Source organism: Ailuropoda melanoleuca, chromosome 1 (genome assembly GCF_002007445.2).
Source record: "Ailuropoda melanoleuca isolate Jingjing chromosome 1, ASM200744v2, whole genome shotgun sequence".
Lineage (NCBI taxonomy): Eukaryota > Metazoa > Chordata > Mammalia > Carnivora > Ursidae > Ailuropoda > Ailuropoda melanoleuca.
Genome location: NC_048218.1, coordinates 206,700,996 through 206,728,982, shown reverse-complemented (window position 1 = coordinate 206,728,982; position 27,987 = coordinate 206,700,996). Strand labels below are relative to the sequence as shown.

Genomic DNA, 27,987 nt, shown 5'->3' with positions numbered 1-27,987 from the left:
TTTTTGAATATATTTTCCACCTTTTATTTCCATCTGTATCACCATTTTAAAAATGACAGAAAAGATTCCCACCCATTCAAACTGAACTGCTGTTCAAGCTTTATGAAAATGATTAGTGAAGAAGTCAAACATTTCAGCCAGCCCCGACGGCAGCAATGTGACCGTCTGCCCTCCGTCGCAGGAGCTTCCAGCGACTTCTGGAAGGGCAGGAAGAGGGGCAGGAACACATCTGGCACTCGATTCCGCACACTGCTGCTGCCAGCTGTGTCCTGGCTGGACCAGGCTTTCATTCATCACACAGCTCCAGAGGAACGGACGGCGCGGCGAGAGTGCTTATTTGGGCCATTAAGAGGCTGTGTACCTTTAGAAACAGTCTGCTGTGACACAGGTGTACCAAAACCCCCCACAAATCTGGAGAAAATAGATCTTAATCTCTGATACCTCAGCGAGCAGTGAGTTTAGTATGACAGCACAGCATCTGAAAACGCTAATTAAAAATTAATTACTTTGGTTAGCACTTAAGACTTTCCCATTTAACAAAAGATTTTATTTTTATAAAGAATTTTGAACAGCTATAAATTCTCAGCTTCAACCTTGAATTTCAAATACACGTTTTACTAAACTAAGCATGGAGCACTGACTTTCCATCTGCCACAACCTGGTACGGCTGCCGCGGGGTGCCTCATCTGTAGACCCCCAAAGCGCGTGGAATGGCTGCCGGTTTAAAGGGCGTTTTCGGGATGGGCGGTGAGGCCGCAGCAAGAAGGGAGGAAGAGCTCCGCTGTGAGCTCAGAAGGGCAGCAGAGCGGGGCACAGCGACGAGGAGCTGGGTCTGGATGCTTCCCCTCCCCATTAGCTCTTCCTGGAGACCTTCCCCGGCCCACCCTATTCTCCGGAAGTAAATGTCCTTCCCGTTTCCGGGTAAAAGAAGCCAAGCGGGGAAGACCGGTGGGGCTGCAGCATCGGAAGGCAGCGGGGAAGAACAGATCAGGCCCGAGGCCGCGCCCTTCCCCCTCCCGGCAGCCCCCGCCCCCTGCCGCCCCTCTGGCCAAGGAGGAAGCACTCTCGCAGCAAAATCAGATGAAAAGAAGGAAAAAAAGACCTGCGTTTGATTTTTCATAATGATAGAATTTATAAGCAAAACCTCAGTACTTATTTCTCCTCATTATTCAGTTTTTCTTTGTTGCTGACTTTATATTTTCTACATAGGATAAGTACTCTGCAATAATAATTTCTTCATCTTCCAGAGTTGAGTCAAGATAATCTTCTTCGTGTTCTGGAATATCTTCCAATATTTCATTGACAGCTTCTGTCTCCATGTCTTCATCCGTTGAGGCACTGGAGGTACCTGCAACCGAGCGTGGTCACCGCTGAGTCGGGAGAACAGGAGGAGAAACACCGCAGAGAGACGGAGCTGACCCACGTCCCCCAGGCCCTCCCTGGCCACACCGCGCAGCCCAGTGCCTGCGTCCGGGAGGACACCGCCTTCTCCCCGCGGCCGCTCCGGGTGAGCCGCTCCCTATCTGGTCTTCAGAGACCCCAGACCCACCTGCGGAATCGGAAGGGGATGTGGATGGCGTTGAAGACGAGTCCTCCACCACGAGCTGCAGGTCAGGAGGAAGACTTCCCCCGTTGTGGGCCAGGGTCTGAGCTGCCAGCTGCACGTTTCCTCTGAACACCCTCAAGGCAGCGTCGGCCGCCACCGCGTCAAAACCCATGTACACCAGCTGGGGGAGAACGGGGGGGGGGTGGTGACGGCAGCCGCGGCCCACAGGCCACGGCTACACCATGCGGACCCACGTGCAGCACTTGTGTTCACGCCCGGCGAGGGAGGACAGCCTTACAGGGAGTACGTGTCTGCCCCCGGCATGCACACGGCAGTGGCCTCCTGCCACACCACTATTGCCACAACAGGTGCACGGCGCCACCAGGGAAGGACCGAGGAAGGAGGAGCCCGACATGCCCGTGCCCGGTCCTCTCAGAAAGGCACGGGCTTGTGGGCCAACAGGACGTGCTAGTCCTAGTGACCAGGGCCTTCAGAAAGGCAGTCACAACACACTCGGTGCGCCACCAGGGGAGGGCAACAGGGACAGAGACGCCACAGTGACAACCTTTTCGGTCACCGGTGGGGAGAGAAGCTGAAAGCAGAAGTGGTTGGTAGGTAAAGTACTGTTGCAAAGAGGAGAAAAGCCTACAGAAGGGACTTCCAGTTGCTCTCCGATTTCCTACTCTCGAAGGAAACACCTCCTGCTCCCCTTCCATCCATCACAACAGCCGCAGGCTTGGCCGGCCTGCTAGGGTGGACTTGAGTCACGGCTGGAGCCCTGTCCTGCTGCCCTGTCTCCTTGTCACCCTAACACCCCCCCCCCACAAGCTGTACAGGTGGAGGGGCGCAAATACATTCTCCCTTACCTGGTCAATATTTTCCTGGGAAGGACTTTCTTGATGGTTGTTGGTTTCAGGGTCTGAATCATTTAACCACCACATCTGAGGATTACTGAGAAGAATCTAGAAACAGACAGGAATTTACTCATCACTCACACCTGCTCACCTACTCAGACTAAGCACCTACTTGGTGCTCGGCAGACAAGTGCAAGACGCTGTGCGGGGGGACCAGGCACAGGGTGCGAAAGAAGCAGAGAAAAGGGTCCCTGAGCCCAGGGGCGGGGTAGGGATGCCGGTGTTCGAAGAAGGCTTCCTGCAAAGGGGACATCTGCATTGAGGTCTGGAGGAGGGGCAAGATGTGCCAGACAAAGGTCCCTTCTGAGGAAGCAGGAAGGGACAAGAGCCAGCGGCTGGAAAGAAACCAAGGAAACAGCCCTGGTGTCAGAGCTCAGCCTCTGGGGCGACAGGTCATGGAGGGCGATAAACAAAGGCTTCTCGGGCCCTGCAGGGCTGACCCGTGTCATTTCTCTTTGGAAAAGTGTCATGAGCTAGATTTAAAATGTCAAGGAGAGATGAGCTTTTTTGACCCTTGATTTTCCATCACACAATACCTATTCTTAACCTTCCAAACCCTCTGGGGAATGTCCCCTTACATTACTTCTAGACTGGTGGCACGTGTCACGGTGCCACTCGTGTAGTCAAACCTATGGCGGAGCCTCACCAGTCCCAGAACCTCCGCGCAGTCAGAACTTCCTGCCTTTATACTGTTCCAGCACAGGAAGCCAAGCTAGATACTCAAATCCATTTATAAATTATGTATATATGTGTGCGTGTGTATATAAACATTCACTTGTGGAAACGTGAGGAATATACTTGAGAATAAAAGGCAAAAGCAGGGCAGGCTCCTTGCTGCCTGCACGATCTGGTAGGAACTCCTCAGCAGCGCAAACAAGGGGACACCTGCCCCCCGGCCCCTGGCTCCACAAGCACAGCTCCCCAGGGCCCCCGCTTTGCGCCTCCACCCCCACGGTGCCCTGTGTCTGCCCAGACGGGCACCCCGTTTGCCTGGCCCACGTGTGAACCTCCACAACTCGGCTGCACCCCTGCCCCCACGTGCTGTGCTCCCACACAGTGGCCTTTCCTCCACTGTGTTGTCTTCCCAGTACTCTGGGGGCTCCCTGAGGCCAACATGCACTGACTGAATCAATAAACAATATTCAAACAAAACATATAAATTAAAAGAAAACTACATTAAAACTTGCATCCCTGTTCTCTTCCTCCACATCACTGCTAAACTCTTGGTGTTGCAAACGGAAACCTTACGGAGCTCTGCCCTGTGGGCTCCTCCATCCTGGCTCTGTCACTGGGTTCGAGAACGAGAGGTTGACCCTTAGATCCACACCGGGACTGAGGAGAAAGGCCCTGGCAGTGGGGCTCCGTGCACCATAGAAGGACACCGGAGAGGAGCCTAAGTGAAGGAGGGGCCCCTTGGCCCACAGGCACGGGCGCTCAGGGCAGGCTGGGCGGGTGGGGGGGGCAGTGCTACCTTCAGGGCTTCGTCCAGGTTCCCGCTGGCCTGATGCAGGGCCTGCTTGGCCGCGTGAGTAGAGTAGCCCATTCCTTTCAAAGAGTTGATGTTCTCCAGCCGGCGTCTTTTCTTCTCTTTTTCCTCTTTCCTTATTTGGGCCAATTCCTTTAGGAAAACAGCAAAGTCACGGAGTTGAGGATTGAGATTCTGTAAGAAGCCTGCTCAATGTGCTCTGTAGGATTCTTGGGGTTGCCAGGCAAAGTGAAAAACAAAAGAAGGGGGATGAACCTCTCTCTGCACGTCTCGCCCAATCACCAGCACGAGGGTGGCAAGGGCAGGGGGCCCGGCGCCACTCCTGGGGCAGGCCAGCGGGAGCTGGAGACCTCTGCCCGGGGTGGGGGGAGTGCCTCTCAGGTACCACCACCCAGCACCACAACAGGCCACGTACAGCCAGAGAGCTCATCGCTGCCAGAGAAGTGGACAGACCCTCTTCTAGGGAGGGGGTGCAGGAGCTGCCTGCATGGCTTGGAGGCCTTCTGGGCCCCCGGTTAATTCCCGGGGATTGTGTTAAAATGTGGAGTCTGGGTGGGGCTGGGGGGCAGTGTCCTGGGTGATACCAAAGCTGCAGATCTGCCCACCCCACTCCAGGCAGCAGTGACTTGGGCCGCGTGGGCCCTGGGAGACCGTTTCAAACCTCCAGAATGCTCCATGTCAGGAGACAAAGGTCATCTAATCCCACAGTTCTTGACCCTGATTCTCAGAAGCGCCTTCTGTTGCTGTAAGAGCCTGAGAAGGGCTACAAAGAGTTCTAGCTTCTTCTCTCTCATCCCAACCCCAATCAGAAGAGTTCAGAATTTGTTTTTAAAACAAATGTCATTTTAAAAAAAAATGGATTTTGGGGGCGCCTGGGTGGCTCAGTTGGTTAAGTGTCCGACTCTTGATGTGGGCTCAGGTCATGATCTCAGGGTCCCAACACCCTGGCCTCCACATCCCCACGCTGCCCTTGTCCTGCCCGCTACACAACCACACAGGCCGGTGAAGTGATTCCATTCCACTTGCATTTCGACTTGGATTTGCACCTACCCACCACGTGAGCTGCCTTTCCCCTGCCCCACCCTCTGCTTCCAATTTCAGCTCTTCCATTTATAGTCCAGAAGAAACATGCGAACATTCACACACACAGAAAGGTGCTGCCGGCCAGCAGAACAGGACTCAGGCTTCATCTCGCCCAGATCTGACACAAAGTCAGAGCCTCAAAGTACTGTTTCTTTAAGGACAAACGTCCAGGTCGCCCTCCTTTTAATCATGTAGGGACACAGGAAGAAAGTACTTTTTCTGATGTTTCCCTTTACACTAGAAACTGGACAAATAAAACAGACGGAGCAGAGGACAGGGGTCCTGCACTGGGCTACGCAGCAGAGGCAGTGCTGGAGACTTCTGTGATTGGGGTCTGCAGCTAGAAAGGACCTGTGAGAAAATCGATGCCGACTTCTCAGAGAACAGTGGCTCCACTTCTCACCTCTCTCTGACCTCAGCTCTTTTACTGTAAAATCAGCAATATTAGATATGGTAACATGCCCTCTGACTCCAAACTCTAAAGTTTTTAAATCTACTTATTTATAATCGTTTCAAATGATTGTAGTCTTGTACCTTTGCTTTCGCATAATGTTAATTGTCCCTATGACTTGACTCATGTTTCTAGCTAGGATGCCATCCCAAACTGTAACACTGGCTCCGTGGGAAAACAAAGCCCCCTTTAAAATGGTTTCCAGAAATCTACCCTGATGAAGAGAGAGGGAGGGAGGAGACACGCACACACAGGCTACTTGGGTAACGTCCTTATGAGCTACTGCCACCACAGCAGAATGGAAAACCAAGGAAACTGTGCCGCCTGACAAGTAATGCAATTAAAACGAATTTCTCCCGTTTCTTCCCGGTCTGAAGCATAAAGAGCTCCTTGTGATTATAACCACCACTGAACAATCTTTTTCTCTTCTTTCACACCCGAGAGCTATGGCATCTTGGAAATAGGCTTACTCTTGCCTCAAGTTTCACCTACGCAAAGGCCGAGACCCAGTGTCTCCGAGACCACGTTAAGGTACCTCTCTGCGGTTGGTAATATGGGCTGCCGCGTGGTCCACGTTCCCGTCACATGCCCGCAGGCCGAGCCGGGCCTCCTGGGCGGTAAACCCCAACTGCAGCAAATTGTGAACTTTTGATGGATCAATATATAACTCTTTAAAGAGCTGACGTGCCTACAGACAAGAAAAAAATACAAGAATCGTGTAACTTTAACAACGTTAAAGCTTAATACAAAGCTAAAACCTGAAAAATTAAGCTAGTACCCAATGTGAATTACGATGTGTCGGATTTTAGATAAAACTCTGAACTCTGCTTATTACCAACTAGCTCAAAAAGAACACAGACACCACTCTGCCCATGTGATGTATCATAACGGAACAGAAGGAAACAGGCTGAGTATTATGGGAGGGGCTGGTATCCACTATCTCTTCCGTTTTTGTAATCAAATCCCCTGAATCTGAGCTGTGCACATGGCATTTCTCATGGTCTCCTGCAACTGGGTGTAGCTATGTGGTGAAATCTAGGCCAGTGGCTGTGGCAGGAGTGACAGCCCCAACTTCTGGTCCTTCCAGAGGTGACCCTGGACTCTCTTGCCCCCTCTGCTGGCTGGAAGAGGACTGACAGGAGCAACGGTGGCTGCCACACACAGGCTGGCCGGGCTGCTCCACTGACCCACCTGCTCAGCTCCACTCTGCTACATGAGACATGGAGACCGCCAGCCAATTAAAGCCACTGTCTTTCTGAGGTTTCCTCATTACAGCATCTCACCCACACCCTAACAAATACAAGTATGGTGCTGGCGTGTGTGAGGCAGAGGGCACGGGGGACAGACGCATGTTCCTCCCTAGTCACAAAATACTGACTTTATGAAATACTGAATGTTTGGGGATGAAAAAAAAGTAGGTGAAAATGGCTACAAGTTTGGAGTATTCATTTTCTTACCTTGTTGAGATAGTCACGAGCCTCTTCGCCATTTCCACTGTGATAATTTCGGATACCTTGAAGCAAGTAAAGTCTTAAAAACAATACCTTCTCTTTCCCACAGTTCCCCTAAAATTATTGGGGGGGAAAAAGGATAAAACTGTCTTATTTCTAATTACCGATCTGGTAACATTCACACTTGTAATTCCTTCACCTCTACAGGGACAAAAGAGCATTCCTAAAATGTTTCTATCTTCCCTTACTGCTGAGGGCAAAATAAAGATCTCAGAGGACAAGGACATCCCCTGTCCCACAAGGAATGGTGCCAGAACACTGGTCCCCAGGTGCCCAGGACACTGGTCCTTCTGGTCAGAATAAGTATACAAAAACCCAAACTAGGGATGTTTTATGCTGCCCTGAAATTTCCAAGCAGAATTCTGCTAATGTGTGGAAATCACCATACAAAAATCCTTATTCATGGGGCACCCGGGTGGCACAGTGGTTGAGCGTCTGCCTTCGGCTCAGGGCGTGATCCCGGCGTTATGGGATCAAGCCCCACATCAGGCTCCTCCGCTATGAGCCTGCTTCTTCCTCTCCCACTCCCCCCTGCTTGTGTTCCCTTTCTCGCTGGCTGTCTCTATCTCTGTCGAATAAATAAATAAAATCTTTAAAAAAAAAATCCTTATTCGTAGTGCTGGAGCTGTGACTCACTCGTGTCAACTGTTACCATTCGAAACGTCTATTTTTTTCTGCATTAAATCTTCCATGAGACTCTACTGAACCTAGTCACCAGGCCGCTTGGTCGGGGTGATCATCGACGGGGTTCTGGGACTGGAAAACTGCATTCCTCCAGCTAAACACCGCACAGACCAAAGTAACAGCCCAACTTGTAACACATTTCACAATCCCATTAGTGGACAGCTTAACAAGAGCACCGTGCACACCACTGTCAAATCACCTTCTGGCAGCAGTCTAAAACGTTTAACAGGAATAAACTCAAATGGTAGAAAAATCCCAGTAACATACTTTTATGTGCACCAGTCTCTGATGGTTTTCTCCATAACAGTTCTTAAAGCACTTCTGAGCCAGGTTTAATTTTTTCTCTGCGTCGTCCAGGCACTCCAGCTGCTCCAGGCGGAAGTAGCACCACACTATATCCAGCTGCAGGACCGCGTAGTTGTCCACCGTGTCCAGCAGCTCCCGGCAGCACTCGCTGGGGGGCGACAGGAAAGGGCCTTGCAGCAAAGTCGCACTAAAACCTTCTTGTGACTTAGCGGAAGGCTTTCCCGGGTTTCGCTGTGTTCCCAAAGACTGTTCCACGGCACACACCCCGATGCTTACGAAGGGAGCTGTATTTATCATCGCGATCCTCCCAGTGGGAGAGAAGCATTTAGGGCTCAGGAGTAACAGTTTAATACCCCCTTCCCCCGGGGCACACACGCACGCGCGCGCACACACACGCACACACCCTTGCTACACAGGGAACAAGGTTCAAGCAGAAAGTGGAAATGGGGTCACCGTGTCAGAAAACATGAGGTCAGCAAACATGAGGAGACCGTGGCTTAAAGCAAAGGTTTCCAGCCCTGACTGCAAATCAGAATCACCTAGAAGTAAGGAATTTATTTTATTTTTTGGTTCGCACTGGTGCTGAGACCCCATCTACATCAAATTATAACAGAAACCTCTGGAGACAGGGCCTGGATGCTGTATTTTGAAAATCTTTCCGGGTGATTCTAATGTACAGCCGAAGTTGAGAACCAATCCTTTAGACACCCCCTGCCCCCAAATCACTACTTACTATGAATGCCCCAACTGACAAAAACAAGGCATTCATGTCCAATCACAGTCAAGCTGGGGGGGGAAAACAGTCCAGAAAATGGCAGGTTCTAAATGCTTAGCTGAGCTGGGGGTGCAGGTGCAGGCTAAATGCTGTGCCCAGCTCCAGAGAAGGCAGAAGACAAGACGACGGAATGCTGGCAAAGATGGACATCAGGCTTATTTATTCTGCTTTTAAAATGTGATTTGCAGAAATTCATAATGCACACCTAGACCTCACTTCAGAACTTTGTCAACAAAAAGGGAAAACATTCAGATCAAACTTGAAAGGTCTTGCCTATTTGTTTTCATGGGTATTCTATTAAAGATAAGACTGCACTTGTATAAAACCGCAAACTCCACACCCCCTCGAGCTTCCCGCCTTGCCTATCAAAATCTGCTCGGAAGAAACAAAGAAAAACCAAAGAAACGTTGTGATGGTGTCATTTACGCTGTGAGGCAGGAGAACCCTGAGCGGGACAGTCTGCTGGGTGCGGGACAAATACACCAGAGCAGGCTTTCCAGTCATCTGTCGTATCTTTCTCTCACAGTCTCCACTCTTTGGGAAGGTTGTGTAAGGTGCCCACGACATGTGACACACACGCGCGCATACAGGTCCGCGCCTGGGCGGGGGGCACTGTCTCTGAACTGCCTGCTCAGCCTGAGAACTTGCCTTTGAGGAAGAGGAAAAACTCTGTGGACCGTGGTCTGACCTTACATTCTAGACTCCTGTTTCTGTGACAGAAGACAATCCTGCCATCCGTAAGAAAGCAGGGGACATTTTGTCACAGTTTTCGATGCCCTACCTGTGTGCACGGACTCATTCGCGTTTAAAATGCATGAAAAGCAGGACAGAAACTGCCTCATTTCAGGTAAAAAAAGAACCATGTGTGCAAGTTCAGCCCAGAGGGGACGACTGTGCAGCATAAATGCAAGCACAGGTCTCAGACTAGCGAAGGACAGGTCATTCTTTTTGTTTCAAGAACAGCACTTTCTATTCAGACAGAGGCCTATAAAAGAGATCACAAAATCAATACTAACAGTTAATAATTCTGAAACCATTAGGCCTATATTTGAACCTGATCACATCACTCGGAAAAAACAAAATTTTTAAAGCCTTGTTTGTATAAAATTGTATCTTAGAGTATATTTTTATTAGGACTGCCTTGGCTTAGGGTAGCTTTCACACTCAAGGGTCAATAAGTTTTCATGTTAAAAACATTAATTGAAATAAATGAGAAATATTTATTTAAACAAAGCCTACTAAGCCTAGCTTTAGAAAAATTAAATCCCATTTGGGTTGAATCAGTTAATTAACAGAAATGTACTCTATTTGCCTTATAAGTTTTAAATTTTTATGTAAAACAAAGATATCATTTTCAAGAAAGGCAAGCTAAGCTTACGTATCTCCATGTTTTTTTCAGGGAAGGTCAGTTAACAAGTCAGTTTTAATCACTGGCTTAAAAGAACTGGATTACAGTGCATCTCAGTTGGTGTTTTCTTATTTCTTGTACTTGGGACTCATTACAGTTCTTTTATCTGGGGGTTTACAGTTTTCATTAAACTGGGAAAAATTCTGGGTGTTATTTCTTAAGATTTGTGGGGGCCCAGCTGCCACCTCTTGGAGGGACTACAATGATCTATGTACCAGGTCATCTGAAACCACTTACAATGCTGGATGTTGTGTTCATCTTTTTTATGTTTAGACTTTCCAGTTTCCTGCTGGATCATTCACACGCACCCATCTTTTCTTCTGTGGTGTCGAATCTGCACTGACTCCCACCCAGCTCTCTTCGCCTCAGACACTGTTTCTCATCTGCAATTCCAGTGTGGCTCTCTCGTGGATGTTCCACGTCTACCTAACACGCTCCGTCCTTCCGCTACCTTTCTGAACGTACAGAATTCGGTTACAGTGACCACTTCAGTGTCCTAGCCGACCAATTCTATCTTCCGTGTCACTTCTGGGTCTGTTTCCATGGACTAGATTTTTCTCTTTATTATGGGTTGTATTTTCTTGCTTCTCTGCATGACTGTTAATTTTTAATTGGTGACTGGATATTTCTGTATTGTGGTAAGTATTACTGAGCTTTGTCTGGGATGCAGTTAAGTGACTTAAAAACAGGGTGATCTTTTTAAGGCTTGCTTTTAAGCTTTGTCAGGTGGGACCACAGCAGCCTTTAGAGATAGTCTTGCCCTACTGCTGAGACAACACCCTTCTGAATTCTGTGAAGCACTGTGATCAAAAAGTTTGCTGCTGTGGCTGGTGGGAGCACAAATTATTCTCGGCCTTCTGAACTCTGAAGATTGTTCTCTGCACCTCTCGGGTGGTGTTTTCCTCACATGCATGAACGGATCGTTAGTCAACAGAATACACCAAGGAGACCTTTTGAAGCTCTCGGACCTACTCCCTCAGGCTGCTCTCCCCTCTCACACTTTGGCCTCCCTGCATTCCTAGATCCATTTGTGCAACTCCAGGGAGATCAGGAGGCCCCACCTGGCCTTCTCGTCCCTGCACGGCAGTCTAGAGACTCCCTAGGCAGGGAGCTGAAACAATCACAGGGCTCCCCTCGTTTGTTTCCCCACCTTGGGGATCACTGTCCTATACTGCCAGAAAACTGAAGTGTTCATACACTTTGCCCAAATTTTCAGTTCTTTCAGGTGAGAGGGTACATCCAGTCCCTGTTACTCCATCTTGGCCAAAAGCAGAACTCCCACTTTACTGTTTAGACAGGGAGGAAAGAAACTACTTTGGTCATACTACATACCGCTCTCCAAGATGCAGAACAAAGTTCTGTCGGAACTCTCAGCCTACTTGGAGGTGGGGAAGGAAAGAGAACTACTGAAGTCTCTTCCACCCGCATCCCTGACGTGCGCTAGAGCCGATCTCCTTTACTAAGAGAACGAACTCACACTAAAATTATGCTAATAAGTCAGCCTGAATAAGGAGAGCTTCAAGAAAAAAATGTCATTCTCTACGGAGGCACTGACAAGTATTACTGGGTTATTATATCTACTACTTACTGAACACGTTAATGTTCTGTGAGCTGAAGACACAGTTATTTTTATTCAGGGGTTCCTGGAGACCTGAGAATTATTTCAAGGATTTGTCTGGGATAAGATTGAGAAAGGTTCATAGAGACAAAATCAACCATGTCTCAGTAACTGCTGAAGTTGGATTAGAAGTACACAGGAGGGTGCCCAGGTGGCTCAGTCAGTTAAGTGTCTGCTCAGGTCATGATCTCAGGGTCCTGGGATCGAGCCCAGCATCGGGCTCCCTGCTCCTCCCTCTCCCTCTGCTTACCACACCCCTGCTTGTGTGCTCACGTTCTCTGTCTATGTCAAAAAAATAAATAAAATCTTTAAAAAAAATACATAGGAATTCACTATGCTAATCTTTATTTTTATGTATGTTAGAAATTTTCCATAATAAAAAATCACAATTATGGAAGGAAATGAAAACGTGTCTGAGTTTGAAGGACCTAACTTAGCGCCTGCCCCACAAACAGCCAAAGGGAATGAAGGCAGCACAGAAGCAGAGACAAACAAGCGAGGAAGAAAACCCAAAAGGTACCAAGCCCTTGTCCTAATTATTTTCAGATTTGCCTCCTCCCCGCCAAATATCCCCTTTTTTGCTTAAGTTAGTTTAAACTGGTATTTGTTCACTTAAAACCCAAGGTGCTTGCTGCTAATATGGTCGGCAAACTACAAACATCTGTATTTATCCTCTTAAAGTGTACAGTATATCTCGGGAATTCATCAAAATGGAAAAGAAAATAACTTTAACGTTGTTAACTTCTGACCATTTTCAAATATCAAGGCTACTTTTCAAATGTCTCCTCTGCCAGGATTATAGTCTCTCGGGTGTCACTTCCCATCAAGAGGAATCAGGAGCCCCTGGGAACTGCTGATTTCTGATCTGGGGCAGGAAATGTGTAGGATGAGGTCTGGAACACCTTTGGACACCAGACACCACCGGGATCAAGTCAAAAGGATGCAGGACAGGACCCACTTGTTGGCCACGGATGGTCAATTTAAGCACTGAGGTTTGAAACACATCAAATGTGTTAAAAGCCGAATTCATATTGATACTTAAAAAAAAAAAAAGGAAGAAAGAAAACCTCACTGGTGATATCCTCTTTGGAGAATTCTAGGGAAGCACCTCATTTATTCTGAAAACAAGAAAATAGGAAGAAAGAACCAAGCATTTTATTCTTTCTGTACAAACTGTACCTCACTGTAACCAAACAGCTGATGAGGAAAAACACTTCTTTTCAGAGGAATCCCAGCAATAAATGCAGAAGGAAAAATAAGGTATCACTATTTTGCAGCCCCTAATGAAACGACAGATTTGGGGAATGATCAAGAACATCCACACCAAAACCATCCGGGGAAAAGTGGAGTGAGACTGCACGGTGGACAGCGCAGGCGGACAGCACGGCACAAAGACAGACATGCGGGCTATAAAAATAAATAAGTACGTATGTTTATAAAATTCTTTACAGGGAAGAGAGATTACAAATCTGAAGGGATGAAATAATTCACAAACTGGTCTACACCATAACTACTCTTTTCACTGTAACCATTGGTCTTGGGTGAAAAGCTGAAGTCTGAAGTGTATGGGGAGGGATGGTGCTGTGTAATCTGGGCTAGCTGCCTTAACACTGGTAATCACCGAGTACAAAAGCACCTACCAGAAGTATTTGTCAGCATCCAACAGACATGGCAAGGCTATTCCATATTCTTTTCTTTTCAGGAAAGCTCTGCCCTTCTCATGATATCCCATAGCTAACATAAGGGCCTAGAAAAAAATTCGATTTAAAAAAAATCACTTTATAATAAAACAAATTGTATTAAAAGCATATCAACTCTAAGGAAATCAAATAAAGATTTTTTTAAAAACCCAAGTTCACAACTCAATCCAAAAGCCAAAATTAAGAAAAATATAGTCAAAGCTTCATTTCATTTCAAGGCTGGAATCAAGCACTCAGCTGAATGTGGCTGACAGAGTCATAACCAGCACCTGTCTGTGTGTTTCCATTAATTTAGTATCTGCTGATTGAGATTTCCAGTATTCAGTAAGACTGAATAAATAAAAAAGTAGCTATTAACGCTTGTATCCCTTTAAAAAAAAGCATTCATGGGGCACCTGGGTAGCTCAGTTGGTCAAGCATCTAACTTGGTTTCAACTCAGTCATGATCTTAGGGTCATGAAATCAAGCCCTGCATCGGGCTCCACATTGGAACCCCCTTGGGATTCTCTCTCTCCCTCCCTTTGCCCCTCCCCCTGCTCATGCTCTCACTCTCTCTCTTAAAAAAAAAAAAAGTATCCATTTCACTTTCTAGTTTTTTGTTTTTAAACAAAGATTTGAGAGAGAAAGCGCGCGCATGAGCAGGGGATCAGAGGGAGAAGCAGACTCCCCACTGAGCAGGGAGCCGGACACAGACATGGGACTTGATCCTAGGACCCTGGGATCATGACCTGAGCCAAAGGCAGATGTCTGACTGACTGATGCACCCAGGCGCCCCTCACTTTCTAGTTTTAATCAAGTTTTTTTTTTCCTGAAGTATCTATCAACTCTAGTATTCCTAAAACAATTTTTAAAAGGTAATCCAGGGGCGCCTGGGTGGCACAGCGGTTAAGCGTCTGCCTTCGGCTCAGGGCGTGATCCTGGCGTTCTGGGATCGAGGCCCCACATCAGGCTCCTCTGCTGTGAGCCTGCTTCTTCCTCTCCCACTCCCCCTGCTTGTGTTCCCTCTCTTGCTGGCTGTCTCTATCTCTGTCAAATAAATGAATAAAATCTTTAAAAAAAATAAAATATAAAAGGTAATCCATGGGCGCCTGGCTGTAGAGAATGCTGTTCTTGATCTTAGGGCTGTGAGTTCAAGCCCCACACTGGGCACAGAGCTTACTTAAAAAAAAAAGGGGGCAGTCCAAAAAATGTTTTTAAGTTCATTAATATTTAAATTTGAATTTTAATATAATTCAGTCTTGTAAAGTTTTCCAAAAAGTCTGGATATCATCATTTATTTTTTTTAAGATTTTTAAAATTAATCTTCACACCCAACGTGGGGCTAACTCACAACCCTGAGATCAAGAGTCGCATGCTCCACCAACTGAGCCAGCCGGGTGCCCCTGGATGTCATCATTTAATATAAGAGAGTTGTGGGCAAATAATTACCAACATTTTAAAAACAACCAACCATCAATCCACTGATAGCTACCAAGTTCTCTCATTAAAACTTTAATCCTTCAGGGGTGCCTGGGTGGCACAGCGGTTAAGCGTCTGCCTTCGGCTCAGGGCGTGATCCTGGCGTTCTGGGATCGAGCCCCACATCAGGCTCCTCTGCTGTGAGCCTTTCTTCCTCTCCCACTCCCCCTGCTTGTGTTCCCTCTCTTGCTGGCTGTCTCTATCTCTGTCAAATAAATGAATAAAATCTTTAAAAAAAATAAAATATAAAAGGTAATCCATGGGCGCCTGGCTGTAGAGAATGCTGTTCTTGATCTTAGGGCTGTGAGTTCAAGCCCCACACTGGGCACAGAGCTTACTTAAAAAAAAAAGGGGGCAGTCCAAAAAATGTTTTTAAGTTCATTAATATTTAAATTTGAATTTTAATATAATTCAGTCTTGTAAAGTTTTCCAAAAAGTCTGGATATCATCATTTATTTTTTTTAAGATTTTTAAAATTAATCTTCACACCCAACGTGGGGCTAACTCACAACCCTGAGATCAAGAGTCGCATGCTCCACCAACTGAGCCAGCCGGGTGCCCCTGGATGTCATCATTTAATATAAGAGAGTTGTGGGCAAATAATTACCAACATTTTAAAAACAACCAACCATCAATCCACTGATAGCTACCAAGTTCTCTCATTAAAACTTTAATCCTTCAGGGGTGCCTGGGTGGCACAGCGGTTAAGCGTCTGCCTTCGGCTCAGGGCGTGATCCTGGCGTTCTGGGATCGAGCCCCACATCAGGCTCCTCTGCTGTGAGCCTGCTTCTTCCTCTCCCACTCCCCCTGCTTGTGTTCCCTCTCTTGCTAGCTGTCTCTATCTCTGTCGAATAAATAAATAAAATCTTTAAAAAAAAACCAAACTTTAGTCCTTCATTTTAAACAATGTAAGTCATATAGTGAAGCCTACTCAAACTTGTCCTTTAAAGACAGAAAAATTAAAACTGACTTGACCCACAGTCATTACAGCTCTTTATTACCAGAAGCTACTGGACTCCAGATCAGATATTAATCTCAGGGTCCCAGCTGTAGAATGCGGCTATAAAGACCCCCTGGGATGTGTTCAAAGACAAAACCACCGCCTGCCTATTCCAGATTAGCAAAGGGGGAAACAGGAAGGCAGGGGAGAGATGGCAGAATCCCCTGTCCGACTTTTCCCAAATTACATGCCCCCCGAGCCCAGCTCCCTATTCTGATCCATCCCTTAGAGGACATGGCCCTCTGGTAAAAACCAAAAACCCACACCAAAACCAGCACTGCTGCAGGGAGCCGCGTGTGCGGAAGGCAGTGTCTCCCGTCACTCCGGAACGTTCGGTCATCGCCGCAGGACAGTGCCATCGAGCTGTTTTGTGCTACTGCAATGAAAATCACAGGCTGAGTCGGCTGTGCAGGTGCTCGACAGAGGCTTCCATCCTGTTTAGAAGCTCCCACAGAAAGCTGTCTCTAATCCTTGATGACAGTCCAAGATAAAACAGCCAGAAAACCACTTCTGTTCTGACAGCAAATCAAAGTGCCAGCCATAAATTTCTAAAGTACTTACTTTTCTTTCTGAAGGAGGAATTCTGATTGATCTGCCTGTCTGGTTAGCTATGTCTAAATATGGTGTGGTTTCTGGATCCACCACCATCTCCGCTGCAACAAAACCGAGAGGAACGCCATTAATTCAACACCAGAAGGCAGCGATGGGCATTCCGAGTACTAGACTGCAGGGAAGACAAGTCCCCGACAACGGTGACCGCTGCGCCCCCCGCCCGGCGTCTCCTCCCAGCCCGGAGGGAAATAAGGAGCCCAGAGTTCTGTGTACCTCTCTCTGCCAGGATCTCCAGGCCTCTCTTGGTCCTCTGAATCCTTTTTTCTTTTAGTTCGGCTTTATTTTGCTCTTCTTCTTCAAGCTGGAAGTGTCTCCTCACATCCTCTTCAGACTGTTTTAGTTCAAGCACCATAGCTTTCACATTGTGCGTCACTCCTTGTTCTTCAAGGGTTTTCCCTGTAAAAACCAGAAAGGCTTATCACGAAAAGAGCCATAAATGTACTGGATCACAGTCCGTTCTGTTAAATGGAACTCTGAAGCCTGCGTTCGTGCCTGCGAGCCACCACGCCACATGCTCGGTGAGAACACGCTGACGTCTGGCTGTATGACTCTGTGACTGTTAAGCAGAGGGTAAAATCGGCCAGTGAATATTTGTACCCTCTAACTGGAGAAATAATACACCCAGTTCACAGCAACAGACGAGAAGCCACAGTGCAATGGGCACTGCGAGAGCTAATTCACTGTGGCGGTTAAAAGCAAACCTCTTGGGTTCTTTTTAAGTCTGTGGTCCTGAGTAAAGCCCTTACACTCAGGACCTTACACATAAAATGTTACTAAAGATAGTGTCAGACATCAATGAAACAGATGAAAGCATATTCACAAAATCAAAAGCTGGTTCTATGAAAAATTCACCAAATACACAAACCTAACAAAATTAAGTCAAAGATGTAAATAAACAACCACCAAAATGAAGAATAAACACAGATGCATATAGATTTTAAAATAATGAAATATTATGAACTATAAATATATAAATTTGAACATTTTTCTGGAAAACTCTGTTAGATTTTTTTTTCCTTGAGAAACTTGACAAACATTCTAACATCCATGTAGAAAGATAAAGATACACCAATGGCCAAGTCACCTTGATAAAGAAGAGCCAAGAACGGGACTCATCTTAGTAGATTTTAAAACTACAACAAAACCACAGTCATAAAAAAAAAAAAAAACCTCTATAGGTGAAGGTGCTCAAAAAGTAGAAACTTCCAGTTACAAAATAAATCCATCCTGGGATGTTACATACAGCACGGTGACTAGAGTTAATAATACCGTATCGTATATTTCAACATTGCTAAGAGAGTAGATCTTAGAAGTTCTCATCACAAGAAAAAAAATGTTTGTGAGCTGACATTATTGTGCTCACTCCACAATATATACGAACACTGAACCATTGTGTTGTACACCTGAAATAATACAATGTTCTATGTCCATTATATCCCCCCAAAAAACCCCTCTATGGTTCTGGTCCAGGAATAGACCTATCGGTAAACAGAAAGAATGGGAAGTGCAGAAGCAGAGTTCTAATAAAGGGGGCACCAAGTGCCAGTGTGGAAAGGGCAAGTTCAGTGGGGGTATCAGAAGAATAAAGCTGGATCCTTGGCCTTTCTATATATAAAGGGGACCTCCGGACAGACTGCCGACCGCATGCAGATTAGGCCTACAGAAGACCATGTAGAAGACTGTGTGGCCCTGGGCTGGGGGAAAGAACTGATTTAAACACAAATGATAAGGTGGAAATTGATGAATCTGATAACAACAAAATCAAGGATTTCCGCCCAATGAAGAATACAACAGAAGTGTCACAGAGATGAGAGGACGGTGAAAAGCTATCTATGACATGTGGAACAGACGATGGGGAATGGCTCACGGAGAAGGCAGGCTAGGGCTGTGTGCAGGCTGCATCCCACCAAGCTAGGATGTGAATCTGACTCTCTAAGCTCTAAGAAACTACTGGAAACCGATTGTAGTGCCTGCCTGAGTGGCTGCAATAGCTAAGTGGTCTCCCAAGCCCATTCATGCTTCCTTCAAGTCCATTCCCCTACTGCACCCAAAAGGATGTTTAAAACCCAAATGTGTCGTGTCACCCCCCGGCATCCATGGCTCCCAGCCTCTCTTGGGAGAAATACTCTAATACTGCACAAGTTCACAGGGCCCAGGTTCCTACACAGCAGCACTGACGCCACGGGCCAATGAGTCTTTGTCGTGGGAGCTGCTCGGCGCCCTGTCTGATGGTTCAGCAGCATCCCTGGTCTTGACTCACTGAGTGACAGGAGCACAAGCCTCCATCCCCATCCCACAACCAAGTCATGATAACCAAAAATGTCTCCACACATTGCCCAATGTGCCCTGGGTGGCAAAACTGCCCCTGGTTGAGAACCACTGCCACAGCCTTTTCTCTGTGGCCTCTGCCTGGTCCTCCCTCCTTAGAAAGCACTACCCTCCCCTCACTGTCTACACTCGGCCATACGGGACCTTTTTCAATTGCTCAAATTCACATCAGGGCGCTCCGATAGGAGGCTCTCTCAATTGGAACATGCCCCACTGCCCTCACTCAGCAATAGCATTTCTGCCTTGGAGAGAACTTACTGGAACCCCCATTTCACTCTGAGCACATCTACACTTCCCGTTCTATAACATTTCCTCAGACCTTTAATGAGCGTCTGTTCTTCCCACTAGCACAGAACACCCAGTAAACACTGATTAGAAAAGTTGTATTCTGCTTTACTTTTTTTTTTTTAAAGATTTTATTTATTTATTTGATACAGACAGCTAGCGAGAGAGGGAACACAAGCAGGGGGAGTGGGAGAGGAAGAAGCAGGCTCCTAGTGGAGAAGCTTGATGTGGGGCTCGATCCCAGAACACTGGGATCACACCCTGAGCCGAAGGCAGACGCTTGACGACTGCGCCACCCAGGTGCCCCTACGTTTTTATTTTAATCAGCTCTACAGTAATCAATTTTAGATTATATATGCAGTAAAGGCACTAGAAATTTGTGAATAGAAAAACGGTGAGAAAAAAAGATGCAGTCATTACATTAACTCGATACAAAATCTGCACTTTGCCATGACATACCTAGTTGAAGCTGTTTCTTGTTTATGACAATTTTGATATAATTTTCTTGAAATCCAAAGGTTTCAGCAATTCTGTAAAATAAACCGGTACAAGTTGCAGGTAATCGATTTATTATTATCCGTTAAATAGAGTTTAATTATGACAGCTATTTCATACGTTTCACTCAGAAAGCCCAAGTGTTTCGATTTACCGTCTCCCAAACACTTCACGATAAAGCCAGCTTACTAGACGGTTATGTGAAACTGTGTAAGAGACAATGTTCTTTTTTAAACTATCTGCTTTACTACTTGTTTCCTCAGGAAGTGGAGACCACTTGTGCGGAACAGCCATCTGAAGAGGAGGGCCCTGGCTGCATGGCAGGAGAAAATCCATTCTCTATACCTTCTGCGGTCTCCTTGGAGGAGCCCATAATAGAGGGTTGCTCCAAACCATCTTCTGCTCATGTGTGTTCAATGAATGATGCTTCCTGAATCCATCCCTAACAGCCCTGATGTAGACCAAAGAAAATGAGAAAAATCAGCTTCAGAGACGAGGGCTGGCTAGCCCTGGAGGTACTCAAAACACCACTTAAAAACACAGAAGTGGATGACATAACCAACCAGGTCTCAAAAGTGAGAATGTCACTAGTACGGGACAAGTATTTTTTCTTTTTTACAGATGGGCCAATAGCCTGAAATTGGCTAAAACACTTTGCTGAATGTCACAGCAAGTTATGAATGCACTACAAAATAAAATCGAAAGCTAATGATCTGATGAATATCAGGCTATTTATATCACTCATTCACTGATTCAAGCATGTTATCAAGTACCTGGTAGGTGGTAGGCACAGAGCTCCCGCTGATCTCAAGTTATACCAGGAAATAGAGGCAAACGGGGCCAGTCTTGAGTTCTCGCTCTGCCCTTAACTGCCAGTGTGAGTCTGATCACATTCTGCAGCCTCAATTTCCCTTTCCACTAAGTGAGGAGAGAATAGTACCTGCCCTATCTCTCTTACAGTACTGTCACAAAGGATCCTATGAGCCAGTGTAGGAGGGTCAAGCAGCTGGGGCACCGGACAGATACTTACTTTGACCTCAGTTCTCTGCCAGTGATGTGCAGTCGGGTCTCCAACAGGTTTTTCCTATCCTATTTTAAAAAAGGCAAATAAAAGAACTGTATGGAAGGAACTAGAGAATATTATGCTAGGCAAAATAAGTCAGAGAAAGACAAATACCGTATGATTTCACTCACATGTGGAATTTTAAGAAACAAAACAGAAGATCATAGGGAAAGGGAAGGAAAAATACAATAAGATAAAAACAGAGAAAGAGACAAACCGTAAGAGAGTCTTAACTCTAGGGAACAAACGGAGGGCTGCTGGAGAGGAAGTGGGTGGGGGATGGGGTAACTGGGTGACAGGCATTAAGGAGGGCACCTGATGGAATGAGCGCTGAGTGTTATATGCAACTGATGAATCACTGAACTCTACCCCTGAAACTAATAATACACTATATGTTAACTAAATTGAATTTAAATTAAAAAATTCAAAAAAAAAAGGAGAAAATGTACTATAGTGTGACACTTTTTGGTGCTATTACTCCAACTATAAAATCAGGAAGGTTGATATCAGACGATGATAAGGACTGAAATGATGCACGCCTGGCGAAGGAGCTACTGAACAAGACCTGGCGTGTGCTGACCCTGTGACCTAGCAGCCCTCAAGGGGGTAGAAAAACTGGAATCACTAGGAAAGCCTAGGAGACGATGCAAACATGCTCAGATTCCACACCCGCCAACCAGCTCTCTGACTGGTGGTCTGGTTTCCCGGGGGCTGGACACTAGCAAAGAGGAGGACTGTATAGGTAGCCCTCTGAATTCATGAACGGGCATCCTGAGGTAGATACATATAAAATTTCCTCTTCCTCATAAGCTCTTTATTTTTCCTAGAAATTTTTTAAAGCTTTACTGAGATATAATTTACATTTCATAAAGCTCGCCTGTTTAAAATACGAGTCAGTGGTTTCCAGTACACTTATGAAGTTATACAACCATTACCATGATCAAATTTCAGAACATTTTCATCATCCTTTCCAAAAAATACCATATTTTGCACCCCCATTCTCTCCCTTTATCCCCCAAACCCCAGGCAACCACTAATCTAGTCTCGGTCTCTATGGATTTACTCATTCTAGATACTTCATAGAAATGGAACTATACAACACGTGGCCTTCGTGTCTGGCTTCTTTCATGTTCCTGAGGTTCCGCCATGTTGAAGATGTGTCAGCACTTCATTCCTCTTCATGGCTGAATGATAGTCCACGGTGTGGCTATAGTGCATTTGTTGATCCGTTCACCCATTGACGGACATTTGGGCTATTTCCACCTTTTGGCTAGACAGAGCTAGACAGAGCTCTTTTGTGAACAGAGCTGCTATAAACATTCACGAGCAAGTTTCTGCACAGACACGGTTTCCATTTCTCTTAGAGTAAAACTGCTGGGTCCTATGGTAGCTCTGACACACACATACATATTTTCATATCTTCTGAAAATGGTTAACACTGATCAGTCCTCAGAGGCCAGCAACCTTTGGGTACCCTGCCCCAGCGCCATTTCTGGACTTGAACTACTGAGGACATGGCCCTGCCAGGAGGTGGCCCCGCTTGAGCACTCAGCTGACCACCCTCTCGACATCTTTCCTGATGTGTCCTACTGTGCGCGGTTTGGGAAACCCAGAAGTACTCTTTTAATTCCCCACTATTTCTAAATGTTCATTCAACTCTAGAAAAGGTAAGCATGTGATGCATGGCTTTGTGAAGTCTGGGAGGCCTAAGAGGGACAAACCTACCCTGTAAATGTTCCACTTTAAGAATTCATAAAATTAACTCTGAAGTTGATAAACATTCAGCATGTGAAGTAACTTAGAAGAACTTGAACTCTGGATTGTAGTTTTTAAAAAAAAAATCATAATTTATCACTAAGTAACAAAGCATCGCTACATGTACTCGTTTGGGAAAATTACTCACTTTTCTTAGCCGTGGAGGTAAAAAGACCTCAATTGTAGCAATTCCTGTTGTTTTATAATTTTCGTTTCCTGTGCCACGCTCAATTGCTTTGCAACGTATTTCTTCTATTATCTTTTCTACTTCATTTTCACAACATTCTAGCCTGTCAGAGTACTTCTTAGCAAGGTCCTGTGAAGCAAAATCAGAAAAGAGATCAATGTAGTGCCAACTCACAAAAGGGGTACAGTACAGAACAGCGAATGAAGGACTCTGAGGCAAAAAACTGCTGAGTGGTGGTCAGCCCATCAGAGGGACATCCAGACGGACTTGGCATCTAGAGAGGTACAGAGCCTAGAACAGATCCAGGGAAAAATAAAAACAAATAAAGGACAGGAAAACAGACCCAAAAGAAGACGTGAAAATAACTGGGATTGTTTTAGGCTCAAAAGAAAGGTGGGCCACGACTTATGTCACTGTAATACATTATAAATTGCTTTAAGGAACAGTGAAGTGATCAACTCTACTAGAGGGAATAAAAAGGAAAAAAAAAAAAAAACAAAGCGTTCTTATTTTTCTAACTTGTGAGAACAAGTCAAGTGAGACTTAAATAACTTTCTTAACAGAAAATTCTGAATCGTTGGTACTGGTTGTAAAATAATTTGCTAGAACGACTCAACAGAACTCAGAAGGATGCTATCCTTGCGATCACAGTTTGTTATGAAGGACACAAATGAGTATCTAGGTGAAGAGATGCATAGGTGGAGTTTGGAAAGGTCCTGAGCGCAGGAGCTTCTATCCCTGAGGAGTAGGGGTGTGCTGCCCTCTCAGCACATGGGTATGTTTGCCAATCTGGAAGCTCCCTGAAACCCATCATTTAAGGGCTTTTATGGGAGTTCCATTATGTAGGCATGATTGATTACATCACTGGCCTCTGGTGATTAATTCAATCTCCAGCCCTCTCCCCTCCCGCAAGGTTGGAAAGCAGGCTGAGAATCTAATCTTTTTTCTCCTTTCTCAAAAGATTCTTTTTACTTATTTGAGAGAGAGAATGGGGGGAACAGCAGAAGAAGAGGGAGAAGCAGATTCCCCACTGAGCAGGGAGCTTGACACAGGGCTCGATCCCAGGTCCCTGAGATCATGACCTGAGCCAAAGTCAGACACTTAACCGACTGAGCCACCCAGGTGCCCCGAAAGTCTAATCTTCTAATTGAAGTTTGGTCATTTTGGCCACCAGCCCCATCCTGAAGGTATTACCAAGAGCTGCCTCATTGGAACAAAAGATGCTCCTATCACCCTTACCACTGCGGATATTCCAAGGGTTTTCGGAGCTCTGTGTCAGGTACTGGGGACAAAGAACAAATAGCTTTCTTATGCCATACCTAGCTTCGGAGCCAAGGGATTATAACAGACAAATTCAGAAAAAAGGTCACAAGGGGCGCCTGGGTGGCACAGCAGTTAAGCGTCTGCCTTCAGCTCAGGGCGTGATCCCAGCGTTATGGGATCGAGCCCCACATCAGGTTCCTCTGCTATGAGCCTGCTTCTTCCTCTCCCACTCCCCCTGCCTGTGTTCCCTCCCTTGGTGGCTGTCTCTATCTCTGTCAAATCAATAAATAAAATCTTTAAAGAAAAAGAAAAAAGGTCACAAGATGGGTTACAAAAAATAAAAAGTGAGGCCTGTCAGGAACGGGAAAGACAGGAAGAANAAAAAAAAAAGAAAAAGAAAAAGAAAAAAGGTCACAAGATGGGTTACAAAAAATAAAAAGTGAGGCCTGTCAGGAACGGGAAAGACAGGAAGAAAAACTCTTCCCTCCCAAGCACATCAATGTGTCACTGCCCCAGACGATATGATGCCCTTGTGACAATCTTTAGTTCCTGATAAACACTCCATCATTTATCTCAGGATACTTGGACTGAGAAAGCAAAGAAGTAGACGCTATATTCCAATATAAAAAATTTCTGTCAGAAATGATTAATGTTTTTCTGTTTGAAAATACAGGCAAACTTCAATTTCTAGAAACCTCACTCACGTAAAATAATGCCATTTCTGATGTCACCATAAAAGATTAAGAAGTATTAGAAACATGTATTTTGGACAAATGAACAGAGAGCCATGGTATAAAAAAAAGCTGGGGGAAGGGAGCAATTGTTTAAAGCGAACTACGCCAGCAAGGAGAACCGAGAACCAACCAGCTGCTCCCCACAAACACGTAATACACACCCTTAGTGGCGTCATCAATACCGCGCACCAGCAGGGCAAAATCAGTTCCCAAATGCTAATTTTATGTAACACTGTGAAGGTATTAAAAATAGTATGTGCCTGGGAAATTAGGGAACATTCTCATATGAATAAAATCTTACCGAACAAAAGTAAGTTTGTCAATTCCTAGTAAAAAGTGGGTACCTGCTTATCTCTAATACTTTTGGTTATGCCAGAACTTTACACAGGTAAACCTGGAAATTTCCAGGGACTTCAGAATCTTATTTACCAAGGAGACTTCTGACACTGCTATTTATTTATGTCTTAAAAGAAAATACCTTCAACGCCAAACCGCCTTCTTTATTTTCGTCTGTATATGGAGGTTTCCAAAGTTGAATTCTGTCTTCCCTTAAGAACTGGGTCAATTTTGCTTGAAGGTATTTCTTTTGCGCCATCCTGGAAAGCAAAACAGTACATGAGCAATCCCCATACTACATTTCAAAGCAGTTTATAACTTACCAAACACGTTGATGTGTTCAATGTGGTAAGAAGAGCTCCCCTCCACCGCTCCCTCTCCTGTTTAATCTAAATTACTTTCATTTTATTTTTTAAAATTTTATTTATTTATTTGACAGAGAGCGCGCATAAGCAGGGGGAGTGGCAGGCATAGGGAGAGGGAGAAGCAGGCTCCCCGCTGAGCAGAAAGCCCAACGTGGGGTTTGATCCCAGAACCCTGGGATCATGACCTGAGGTGAAGGCAGATGCTTAACCGACTGAGCCACCCAGGCGCCCCTCTGAATTACTTTCAGATTAAGTTTTAACTAGCTCTAAAGTTCTCTAAAATATACACATTCTATACCTATGCTAAAATACACTATATACAGTTACATATTATATGTTACATAAAATATGTATTTCAAAGTTGCTAATATGTAGCAACATTATACTTTTCTATTTCTTAAACTATTATTCTCTGATCTAAAAGATCAAGTGAAAGAAAGATGAGTCCCTAAAGCTGTTAATTTTCATAAACAATTCAACATAGATACAAAAATTCTCTTGTATTTGTATTTTGATGAGTTTAACACAAAGACCAACCACCTTGATAGGGTAAACATAAAAGCTAGCTGGAACAGTGAACTATCAATATTCTCTATATCAGAAATTTTAAAATTAAAAAGTTTCGCTAGAAAAATTTTATATATTTTGCAATAAGCACATGAGAGCAGATCTATGTACACTATTCACATCTAACACGGGTTGGATCATCATTTTACGGCTGAAAACACCCAGGCCCCAGGTTTGTAAAATGACTTGGCCAAAGACACAAAGTTAGCACCATAGTAGCACTGGGATTTCTGCCTACAACACCGGACTCCTTTGCATTCTGTCCCGCAATCCATTGCGGCGTGTCTGTCCTGTGTATGTAACTAGTCTTTCCCAAAGACGCCCCTGGCAGCAATGCAGCTGTCTCATCTCTCACTAGCGTAGCAATTCGAAGGGGTGGGGAAGGCTGCCAGAGATGTCAACAGCCAAATCAGAGAAAGAGTAAGAAAAGTAAAAGGGTAACTAGCTTCTGAATGATGAAGACAAGTTCTATAGAGTAAAAAATATATATAAAGGTTACCATCACCTTGATAAGTAACTTTCTGTTTTTCTATATAGGGCCTGTAGTATTTCACACCCGCAAAACCCAGTTCACCTAATTTTTAAATGAAGTTTGTTAACTTCAGTGTATTCCATAAATGAATATTTTAAAAGAAAGTTCAAATCTATCCTATACCAGTCTGGGGGGAGAAAGAGGGTCATCAGGACAGGAAGGAGGAAAGGGAGGAAGGAACAAACACATCCCGGAGGTTGCTGTGCAGCCAGGTGACCCACGAGAGAAACCTAGATCTTCAAGCACTAGCAAACTGCTGCTCACACAGAAAAGCATGAGTAGCTTTTCAAACACAAATAACTCACACCACCACCCTACATAGTTCCGTACGCATAAATCTTCATGAATTCTGGATTAAATATCAACGGGGAGGGATAATCATTTCATGGACTGTTGACGGAGGGACGCAAGCTCTTTGTAAGGTCTGACTAAAGGCCCCAAGGGTTTCACAAACGCAGTACCCACTGAACAAATCAACAGAACAGATGGAAGTCCACAGGCACAAGACTTAATGTTTAAAAAAGATTAATCTGCTGTTTTGAAATTTATCAAAATTTGTTATAGACAACAGAATAAAAAGTGGATACGTACTTGAAATCAAATCAAAAAAAGTTTAATAAACCAGTTTCAATTTTAACTACAGAACTGAAAGTTTCATTATGTGTGCCACACAATGTTTCACATTTCAGCCAAAAAAGCAGTGATGTATGTCAATTATTTCTCAATAAAACAAGGACGGGGGAGGCCAGAAATTCATTAATATCACTGCTCCAAACTGAAAGCGAAACGTTATAAATCACTCCTTTAAAAATTTCACTTTCACTTCTGTAATGAATCGATCTATGGGACCTTTACCCAGAGCTTTTCAAATATACGTATATATACACACGTATATTCAAAATCCATCGTATTATCATCTTAGGCGGAGTAATAAAAGATTCTTGTACTAAAAAATAAGAGTAAGGGAAGGAGATGACAAATGCAGAACCAGATCATCAGAGAAATGCAGACTCAACCATATTTTCTCATTAAATAGCAAAGAAAATCTAGCTTCGACTGCAAATACGAATCCCAAATGACATATTTGGAATAGCAGGGTTAGGATTCAAGCTTTTTGTCCGGCTAATGAGATTTACTTTAGTGTATACATAGCTTCCTCTGTCTCGCCCCCAGAACAACTCCAGATGAACACCCCACCACCACCCGGACCCAGCCCAGCGCAGACCTAGGGCCGCGCGAACCGTCGGCGCGTCCCCCAGCCCCGGCCAGCCTCCGCGCTCGCCGCCCACTGCCAGCCGCCCGTCGCTGTGGCCGCGCCCCGCCCCGGGCGGGGGATGCGTCGGGGTCGTGCCGGGAACAAGGGCGCCAGACAGCGCCGGTGAGGCCCCGGTCAGGGACCAAACGCTTGGCCACCGCCTCCTCACCTGCGCCACCACCGCGCCCGCCGCGACCCGCCGAGTGCCCGGATGCGGCAGCGGCCGCCGTTTATTTTCATTCCGGGTGAGGCTGGCCCCGCCCCCGCCGC

At 45.5% G+C, this 27,987-nt stretch overlaps 1 protein-coding gene across 3 annotated transcripts; it reads right to left on the bottom strand.

Annotated features, from left to right (window-relative positions):
- NUB1 (negative regulator of ubiquitin like proteins 1) lies at positions 1-27,981 on the bottom strand. 3 transcript variants are annotated; one of them, XM_034639714.1, is made up of 15 exons: positions 27,887-27,981; positions 25,141-25,258; positions 22,627-22,794; positions 20,691-20,749; positions 19,625-19,695; positions 16,766-16,948; positions 16,502-16,593; positions 13,423-13,529; positions 7,943-8,129; positions 6,938-7,045; positions 6,016-6,168; positions 3,932-4,078; positions 2,413-2,508; positions 1,550-1,727; positions 1-1,348 (listed from the first exon to the last, which is right to left on the bottom strand). In XM_034639714.1, exons 1-15 carry the CDS (start codon positions 27,955-27,957, stop codon positions 1,170-1,172), a joined length of 1,917 nt encoding a protein of 638 aa, XP_034495605.1. In that variant the 5' UTR covers positions 27,958-27,981; the 3' UTR covers positions 1-1,169. The 3 variants fall into 3 exon arrangements, with proteins under 3 accessions (XP_034495605.1, XP_034495606.1, XP_002915528.1); XM_002915482.4 differs by lacking the exon at positions 27,887-27,981 and adding an exon at positions 27,688-27,862 and having other exon boundaries at positions 1,170-1,348; XM_034639715.1 differs by lacking the exons at positions 22,627-22,794; positions 25,141-25,258; positions 27,887-27,981 and adding an exon at positions 20,006-20,111 and having other exon boundaries at positions 20,691-20,716.
- Between the last annotated feature and the right edge of the window lie 6 nt (positions 27,982-27,987).